Consider the following 10,873-nt stretch of genomic DNA (forward strand, 5'->3'; position numbering starts at 1 on the left):
ATATCACTATATGATATTTTACCGTAGATGTAGATGATGAAGACGCTGTAAATTCACTCGAAGACTCAAATATCACTATATGATATTTTACCGTAGATGTAGACGATGAAGACGCTGTAAATTCACTCGCAGACTCAAATATCACTATATGATATTTTACCGTAGATGTAGATGATGTAGACGCTGTAAATTCACTCGAAGACTCAAATATATATGATATTTTACCGTAGATGTAGACGATGAAGACGATGTAAAATTCACTCGAAGACTCAAACGACAACCGCATTAACCAGGTTGTTTTGTATAAACACGGCACCAATTTCAAAATTCTAATGGCTAGAAACTTTCAACTTGGTAGTTCTTATTATTTTAAAATACAAAGTCTTTATATTTTTTTTTTACCTTTTCAAAACAAATGATTTTACAATATAACGTCTTTATTTTCTTGTTTACAAAGGAAATTTTTAAAAAAATATATAATTATAATAATGACAATTTTTTAACCTTTTTCAGGTTTTTATATCTGATTATTATTTTTTTTTTATAATAAATATTAAAAATATTTACAATAATGGTCACGATGAGTTCGCGAAACTTTAAAAAAAAAATATTAAAAACAAAACTCCAAAAAAAATATTTCATGACTCACACAAAAAAAAAATAATATTAATTATGATTAATAAATAAAAATATTTACAACACTCACAATGGTAACCCATATCAGAATTTATTATGTTAGATAAATTGATGAAACAAAAACACTAAAAATCTTTAGAAGAAATTATGCAAATATATTGAAGACTTGAGCTATTTAAATGGCAAGGATGCCATATTAGAAATGAAACATTTTGTAACTATAAAATAAGAACCAGAGTTGTATGATGAAAGCAATTAATTATACATTATTGTCGCACAATCTCTAGTTGGTATATTATATCTTAAAATAATAGTAGTTTGTAATAATATCTAAAATATATTTGTATTAAAAATAACTCAAAACTGTTTTTCAAAAAAGAAAAAAATAGCTTTCCTAAAAACACGTAAAAAAAAGAAAAAGGTATCCAATTTATTACATCCATTGTGGGATAAATAACAATTTTAAATAAATAGATGGCGTTAAATAGTTGAATGCAAATTGTTACTTATATATTATCAAAAGCATTGATTAGTAAAATTTTAAAAATATTAACTGTAATATATTATATAACTGTCAAATACGTCTGCAAAAGTGGCATTTTACCTAATATTTTATAAACAATTATATATAATAGAGGAATATAAACTATATGTCTACTTACTTTTTATAAAAAAAAAATTATTTTTATTTCAAGGGGATATTAAGTAGTCATTAAAAAAAAAGTTTTTGCTTCAGGGGACTATTCAAATTTTTCAGGGGGCTCGAGCCCCTGCGCGCCCCCCCCCCCCCACTAGTGACGCCATTGGAAAAAATCATTTACCTTTTAATCGAAATCGCATATTTTTTATCAACGGATCGTAACATATCTTTCCCAAATACCGATTTATAGGCTTTATTTTAATATACATAATATAACGCATTTACTATAAATGAGGCCTGATAAAAAAAATTTATAACTTAAATTATTAATACTACTACCAACTATCAAAATATTGTGTATATAAAAGTGTTATTTTTTAGAACATGTTAAAAACCTCTTCATTTATAATGAATGCATTATTATAGTATATTGTTTGGCATAAATATGAGTTTGCTGAGAATGTCTAACCCACTTTAATTACATTTAAAAGGATAGCAGAATATTTTATTTGGAAAATAATGTCTATGATATGAAATATATAGATATGGTCAATGTTTGGCAATATTATTATATTATATTATATAATAGGTCTAAATAAAAGTATTAATTTTTATAGCAATACATTTTGCCCAATTCATCTAAAAATATTGGGTAACCTCTCAATAAATTGTCCGACCTCTAGTCAACTCCCTTAAAGATCTACCCCCTATTCCCCTCAAATAAATTGGAAGCCTGTTGCCCCCCCCCCACATCCTGATCTTGTAGACGCTGTAGTGAGAACGTGACGCATTAAGACATTGGGAAATTAATATATATTTGTTGAATATTGATAAAATGAATATCATTGAATGAATTGGCCTAAAGAATATCATTGGATGAATATTCATTTAAAGAATATTGGATAAATATGATAGTTTTTAGGATTTTTTAAACATTTAATGGACCAATCATAGATTTAGAAGAAATATTTACGAGAAAAGATTTTACGATCGTAGGCACGGAAATCAAATTATGGAACCCGATGATTATAAGGAAAAATACAAAAAACTTGAGAATAAAATAAAAAACTTACTTTATGTAATAAATGTATTAAATTACCCTTCATATTTGATATATAGGAGCAATGCATATATGAAGCTGAAATTGTAAAAACAGAAGAGCGTTTATTACAAATACATAAAGACAATAAGTATACATTATAATTTGATGATAGAAACAACTTTTTATCAAATAGCTTTCTTGTACAAAGATTAGCAGAACTTGAAAAAAATGTGAACTATGATGATGAGTGTGAAGATACTGAATTATCTAGTGAAGATGAAAAATTAATTGTTAATTATAATTCAAAGTGTACAGTTTTACAAAAGTCACCTAAGAGTAATAAAAAATGTTTTAAAATTCAACCAGATTTACTACAAAGTACAAATATAATAGAAGATAGTGATGATAATAGCCTTATTAAACAGGAGTTTGCTTGATATCTTTTATAAAAATGATAAATATTGTTAATTAATATATGTAATTTTAATAAAAATATTTCTCATTTTAGGCTTGATTTCAATCATATAACAATTTTTTAAAATTATCTTCAATTAGTTTAGCTGCATATCAAAATTTAATTCATTTAATATAATTTTCAAATACTAAAAATGGTTCTATTTTTATTCAAAAGTAACACTAAATTATTTATATAACTCAGATTTTTTATATTATAATAATAATATCACATAATAAAAGAGTATATTAGTTATATAATTTTAATTAATAAATTTTGTATTTGGGTTTAAAAGATGTCTCTCAAAGTTTTATAGTGAAGAACAATGTTTTCACCAAAAACATCCTTTGCTAGACTAAATAATACCTTAACAGGAGAGGATAGGATAGGGGTGTTATATTTATTTAGAGTAGTTTTAAAAGAGGAAAATCTTTAAATAATATGAGATCTGATATGGATGATCTCAAAAAAATGTTAAAGAATCAATACTATTTATCAGAGACCTGCAGGGGTACTATTAAAATAAATTTTCTTGGCCTGGCCCAAATATATATTTACTGAAGAAATAATTTCATGGCTTGTTTATTTTTATAGTTAATAATGACAATTTAAAATATATAGCCAGGCCTGGGTATATTTAACCCTTTCGCGCCCGACATTTCCCATGAACAAAAAATTTTTTTCTTCTAAAACTGAGTTAAATAAGACGCAAATAACATATTTTCAACGTTTTTTATTTTAAAAAGTGTATATATATAGAATTATAAAATGTTACCAATTGTCATCATTGGGATATTCATATTTAAAAAAATATACAATTTATTTTGAATGATAAGAAATAAAACAATTGCTATTTTTATTTAAACATAAAGATATTACATTTTAAACATTCAAACCTGGTATAACCATTTTTGCATCTTTGTCTGTTAGCCGCCGAGGGCCAATGCCCTATTTTATCGAATCTAATATCTGAGATTGGATGAAAACTATTCAATTTCTTTTCTTTTTTTTTCAATCTTCAAATTATGTTTACCTTCTTTTCCATAATTTTCCTTTCCAACCATCATTAATCTTTTAATTATCCGAGCTTTAAACGATAAAAGAGATATATATTTATCATCTTTCTGTTTGATGTGGCATCTATAGAGTAACCACGAATTCATCACACAGGAATCTAATAAATGAAAGAAAATTCGCATGTAAAAGCGCTTCCATTTTATGTCACTGTATAGTTCAATTAACATATGGAGATTCACTCCGCCCATACCAGCATTATAATCTTGAATTATAGCCGGAATTTCGACATTAATAAAAGATTTTTCAGATACCGACCATCTTTTCGTTCGTGATGTGGGATTTATACCCATAAATGATGATATCGTGATAACCGATTTGTTATCAAACCATTTGCAAATTATAATATTATTATTAGAATCCACTTTATAATCAAGGGACCCTCTTTTTTTTTTCTTTAAGATTTTATCATCAACCAGATGGCATCCTAATAATCGATTAGATCTTATGATCCCCGACATGATAAAACCATTATCTTTGAGCGCAACTGCTAAATTATATGAAGAAAAAAGGTTATCCATGTAAATTTTATGAATTTTATGTGGAGGAACAGTTTCTAATAGTCGTATAACAATATCTCCACTAATTCCCATCAAAGTTTTTTTATATTTGTGCATTTCCCTAAATATATTTCGAAATCATATAGCATTCCAGATGATCCACATAAAGCGAAAATTTTAATTCCCCATTTATGCGGTTTTGAGCTAATATATTATTTAAATTCACATCGCCCTTTGAAGGGGATTATCATTTCATCAATTGATAATTTTTCCTCTAATTGAATCTTTCTCATGTTCATTTTTAATGCACTAATAAATGGTATTAGTTTGAAAAGTTTATCGTAATTAGGCTGGCCCCTAAGGATTATATTATTATTATCATTAATATGAAATTATTTTCTCAATTCCAAGAATCTGTTTATTGTCATGCATTGAGAAATTTGAGGAATCAGTGTCTCTATAGCTCAATATTGCCTTATTGATGGCAATTTAACAATGCCCGTATAAAGGTGAATTCCGAGAAATTTTTCAATTTCACTACTATTTGTTTTTGTTGATTTTCCAGATAATTGAAAAGAATAAATATTCGTTTGCTCTACTAAATTGTTAATAATATCATCGTCTATAAATTTTTTAAAATATTTGTAAGGCGAAATTTCCTGATCAGGTGGAGGCAAAAATTCTTGTTTAAATTCTGTATTATATTTATATAAATCCGGGTTTTCCTATTACTTGGGATAATATCATTATCATAATTTTCCAGTTCCAACCCAATATCTGGTAAAATATCATAGGTCATATTTAGATCAACTACTGTGGCATTTTCAAAGTCATCATTCTTCTCAATATCTACATCAGATATATCTCCCTCTGGTATAATACATGTTGAGGTCATCTAAAAATTGGTTCCACGTCAATTCGGCATGGAAAATTCGGCGCAGAAAACTCGGCGCGGCGTCAATTCGGCGCATCGTCAATTCAGCTCGGCGACAACTCGGCGCAACGTCATTCAGCGCGGCGACAACTCGGCGCAACGTCAATTCAGCGCGACGACAACTCGGCGCAACGTCAATTCGGCGCGGCGACAATTCGGCGCAACGTCAATTCAGCGCAACGTCTATTCGGCGCGTATCTAATACAGTTGCAATTTATTATAAATTTATTAGTATAAAAAAAGGATGATTAAATAGAAATGATTTTGAATTGTTGTCATATTAATTATTTCTTCGTATTTTTTTTTTACAAAAATCTCAATTTTATTTACTAAATGTGTAATATCAATAAAATAAATTAACAACCAATATTTATACCGATTTCCTTGCTGGACCAATTTACCACATTATAAGGTAGGGGAGACTGGGGTTAGTCGGACCGATTTTTATAAAATTGGCTATAGCTCCTGGTTTTTTAGAGAATATAAAAAAAATATATGATTAGATACCTAAAACTATACTCTATAAAAATTACTTATAAAAAATTTTAAGAATATATTCATTTTTTTTTGAATTTTACTTTTTGTAAAAGAACAATTTTGTCCAACAAGCCCCAATAGCGGGTAAATTAAGGCAAGTTATATATAAAAATTGAAACTTAATTTTGGTTAATTTAATAAACATTTTGTATTTTTTTCATTATTAACTGCCATAATTGACGTGTATGGTTTAGCAAGCCCTGCTAATTTCTGGATATAATAAATACTCATAAAACTTTCCCAAATTATAAAAACTTCCTCAATATTTTATTTCTTAAATAAAATTTTTAATAATTATTTCAAAACATTTTTTGTCTATAGAAGTAAAATAAAAACTATATTATGATAAAATTTTAACCTTCTGGTGTATTTAATTTTAAGATGAGATTAAGTGGTTTGCCAAGCTTCGGTACTTAACCCCAGTCTCCCCTATTTTGATTAGTAGCCAATATTATGTAAGCGAGATTTTGCGCTAAATGTAAGAAAAGTTTGGACTTCTATCTCTAATCTTACATGTTATTATGGCTAAAATCTTAATCGACCCAAATCGGACGTTTAACAACACTAATGTTGAACCAATAAAATTCAAATTAAGACTGATTCATTTTTTAGATTTATTAAAAATCCTTAAAATAATTCTATTAATCATTTTAAATATATATTATGTTTAACTAATTTTTTCTATTATAAAATAATCAAAAACGAATTAACGCACAATTTTTTTATTTATATATAAAATGACTATAGAAAATACAAATATACTATATAAAACATGCCAAAAATATGTTTAAAAGAACATTTAAAAAAAATAGATAACATTAATTTGTTTGTAAATTAAAATTAAATGCGATCCCCCTTAAATAATCATTAATCGGGCGATTTACATATTCAGATACAATTAATATAATATTTTCAGCTGTTTCCCATACACCTTTCTTGATCTCGGGGGTTGCGTACCAGAAATATATTGTTCAATTTTTGCTTCGGTTAACGATTGTTCCAAACGTAGAGCATCTAAAAATTTCCAAATAGAGGGATGGTGCGATGATAGCAGAGATGAGAATGCTCTGTGCCAACCTTTAGAAAATAATTGCAAAGTAAATTATAAAAAATATTGTGTAATAATGATTAAAAAGATAGCAAATTTTTAAAAAAAATTACCTTCAACTGCATTATTTGTCTTTGGGATTCCCTCCAATGTAGAGGCGTATTGATTCCAAAGGGGAATTGGAAACCTTGGTTCTTGACGAAGAATCTTGCCAATCCAGGTGGCTTCGTAATATGTTATAAGTTTGTCCAAGACACTTTCATTGTCTTGATAGAATTGTGTGTGTAATAGCCCATAAAAGGCATCAAACACGTCCTCCACGGGAACAAATGCAAGTGACACAATTTGTCTAATTTTTATAGACCAATCACTTCCCGCATCTCTATCTAAATAATGAGATAATAATTCGCTATCACTTTGGATGTGCCTCCAAATTGCTTGAGTCATATGAAAAAAACAGCCTCTTACTGTTATCGATGGAAATGAATGTGTAAAGGCATTTATTTCAGCCTGCTCAAAATCGATCATTACCGATATAGGATTTACATTGTTTTGTAATCTTTTTATCTCATCCAAGACCCTTATGTATGTAATCTGGGTTTTATTCGGTAATAGCGCAAAAATTGTGGGTATAACTGTTTTATTATATAGGACATGGATGGTCCAAAGTTGGTAAAAAATTATGGGGGTTATCTTAAACGTGCCATCTGCATACCAGTGACTGCTTTCCCCATCAATCTAAGGTTTTGGGCAGTGGCGAATATCAAAATTCTTGGTAGTTCCGGTAGCAAATGCTTGCTATCATATTGAAGGAATGGCAACCCCGAACATGTTTTTCTATAGATATCAGGTAAATCTAGATCATAACTGTTTGCCGGAGTAGGTAATGGAACCCATGAGCGATCTAGCTCGCTGGATGGTTCGTTTTATTGACGTGATGGGCGGAAGGGCAGCATGAAGGGATGGGGAACCCTCTGCTATTGCAATGCTTATAATTTTTTGAGGTGTATCAGTCACCTCAATAGCCCGTTTTTTAATGTTATTTAGGCATTCGGTTTTTAAGACCTCTATACCATCTATCACATGATTATGATTATCAATATGAAGAATTACCTCTTCATTTAATGTGTGGCATCGTCCTTTGCAACGGGTAGGTCTACCTTCCAATAATTTATAAGCCTCTACACATTTCCATATTTTTTTTTTGATTTATAATTCTTTCTTTCCTGAATATGTATTGATCATGAACTAATTGTTTTGATCCACGTTAACTTATGACATAATTTAAAGGCATTCTTAAAAATAAAAGTAAACTATAAAATAAAAAATTATAAATGATTTACAAAAATAAAATAAAGATTAAATTACTGAAGGAAATGAAAAATATTAAAGTTTTTTTTACAGACTTTTAAAATGAAAAAAAAGGACAAAATTTTAAGATAAATAATTCTATTTATTAATTTGTTGTTCTAAAGTTAGGCGGGGAAAAAAAGAAAAAGGAGATTTGGATTTTATGTTTAATTTAGATTATAAAATTTATTGAGAAAAATAACGTTTAAATTCTTTAAAATTATTGAACAAAAGGAATAAATCCGAAAATAAAATATATAATAATTTATTTTTGTTTCTAAAAATAGGCGGGAACAAGGGGAATTAAGATTTAACATAATTTTGAATCCGAAAAAAAAATATATATTTTTGTTGTCTAAAAAGAGGAGGGAAAAGGGGAATTAAGATTTAACATAATTTTGAATCAGGAAATTTATTCCCCGTAAAAAAAATCCCATGGAAATAAATTCCCGGGAGAAATCCCCTAATTTTTGATCCATACAAAATATTAAATTATTTTTAGAAAATTAACAAAATAGGAAAAAAAATCGCCCCAAAAAAATCTTCGGAAAGAAATAATTATTAAAATTTTTATTTAAGAAATAAAATATTGATGAAGTTTTTATAATTTGGGAAAGTTTTATGAGTATTTATTATATCCAGAAATTTAGAGTTAGCAGGGCTTGCTAAACCATACACGTCAATTATGAGGTATCTAATCATATATTTTTTTTATATTTTCTAAAAAACCAGGAGCTATAGCCAATTTTATAAAAATCGGTCGACTAACCCCAGTCTCCCCTACCTTATAATGTGGTAAATTGGTCCAGCAAGGAAATCGGTATAAATATTGGTTGTTAATTTATTTTATTGATATTTAGTAAATAAAATTGAGATTTTTGTAAAAAAAAATACGAAGAAATAATTAATATGACCAACATTTAAAATCATTTCTATTTAATCATCCTTTTTTTTATGCTAATAAATTTATAATAAATTGCAACTGTATTAGATACGCGCCGAATTGACGTTGCGCTGAATTGACGTTGCGCCGAATTATCGCCGCGCCGAATTGACGTTGCGCCGAGTTGTCGCCGCGCTGAATTGACGTGATACCCTAAAAATTATTTATAAAATTTTTAAAAAAATATAAAATAAAATTTTCACTTTCTTAACTTTTTGCAAATATTATAGTGGCTTGCTAAATGGAAAATAGCCTATATTCAATTCTTACTATATCATATTTTCAATATTTAATTTTAAAAAATTTATGGAAAAAATTACATAAGAAAATCCCAATGTTACCAATTTGGATTTTCTTTAAAAAATCATATAAAAAATAGTTATTGTTAATTTTTTTTTTACTAAACATGAAATACTAGTAATAATCTATCATAAAAATATTATTTACCTTTGATTTATATATATTTATATAGAATGGTAATCGATGTAAAAGTGTAAAAATTTTGGCGCTTAAAATACCTCACCTTGAACTTATATTCGTGATACGTGATATATAGCGCATCGCCCTCTAACGTTGAATACACAACAGAGCTACGCTAGGTTTTCCTCATTTCCATCTAATTGGAACAATTTAATTTGGGTATAAAAGTAAAAATATGAGGAGCCCTCCACACGTTTGTGGAGCCGCACGTACTTGTAGGCACAACATTTCGAAAAATGTTGCTTAAACCTCTATAGGCTTTAATTTAAAAGGAGTGGGACAAAGAAAAAGCCTATACCCGAGAACTACAGTATAATTTAATTACTTTAAAGGTGGGTGATGGCTGATTTTAAGCTTAATTTCTTTAGTGTAAGTTATAATTGCTATCAATATTGAGATATAATGTTCATAGAATCTGTAAATAAATATGATTAAAATAAAATAATATTTACCGTTCTATCACTGCATTTGATCAACGTTCAAGCTATAAAATCTAATCTTATTTCCAATTTTTGTAAAGAATTTGTCATTGTTCTAGCCAAAGGAATCAAAGGAATGACATTTAATTTTCTAAAGCCATGCTATTTTACGTGATATATAGCGCATCGCCCTCTAACGTTGAATACACAACAGAGCTACGCTAGGTTTTCCTCATTTCCATCTAATTGGAACAATTTAATTTGGGTATAAAAGTAAAAATATGAGGAGCCCTCCACCCGTTTGTGGGCAAGCCGCACGTACTTGTAGGCACAACATTTCGAAAAATGTTGCTTAAACCTCTATAGGCTATAATTTAAAAGGAGTGGGACAAAGAAAAAGCCTATACCCGAGAAATACAGTATAATTTAATTACTTTAAAGGTAAGTGATGGCTGATTTTAAGCTTAATTTCTTTAGTGTAAGCTATAATTACTATCAATATTGAGATATAATGTTCATAGAAACTGTAAATAAATATGATTAAAATATAATAATATTTACCGTTTTATCACTTCAAATTTTAATTATAGTAAAGTTAAAAACATGCAATAATTTTAACTGTTTGAAAATGGTAAACTTGCTGAATACATAAATCATTAGCCTAATTATAAAATACAACGAGGCCTAAAAGAATCTTTTTGTCTATCATAATCACAAGAATGGATAACTATATTCTTATCTGATGAGCCAGCAGTGTGCTTTTTAGCATTAGCACATCTTGTGTAGAGAATTTAAAAATATAATAATAATGATGAG

At 28.1% G+C, this 10,873-nt stretch overlaps 1 protein-coding gene and 1 long non-coding RNA gene across 2 annotated transcripts; one reads left to right on the plus strand and one right to left on the minus strand.

Annotated features, from left to right (window-relative positions):
• The first annotated feature begins 2,169 nt into the window (after positions 1-2,169).
• On the plus strand, positions 2,170-2,943 carry LOC135922298 (uncharacterized). Its single transcript, XR_010570834.1, has 3 exons — positions 2,170-2,354; positions 2,396-2,466; positions 2,512-2,943. It is a non-coding gene; the product is annotated as an uncharacterized LOC135922298 (long non-coding RNA).
• An 815-nt stretch (positions 2,944-3,758) lies between these two features.
• Positions 3,759-4,439, minus strand: LOC135926249 (piggyBac transposable element-derived protein 2-like). Its single transcript, XM_065462057.1, has one exon. It carries the CDS (start codon positions 4,437-4,439, stop codon positions 3,759-3,761), a length of 681 nt encoding a protein of 226 aa, XP_065318129.1.
• Between the last annotated feature and the right edge of the window lie 6,434 nt (positions 4,440-10,873).

The sequence above is a fragment of the Gordionus sp. m RMFG-2023 genome, chromosome 1 (genome assembly GCF_954871325.1).
Source record: "Gordionus sp. m RMFG-2023 chromosome 1, tfGorSpeb1-WG-v2, whole genome shotgun sequence".
NCBI lineage: Eukaryota > Metazoa > Nematomorpha > Gordioida > Chordodea > Parachordodidae > Gordionus > Gordionus sp. m RMFG-2023.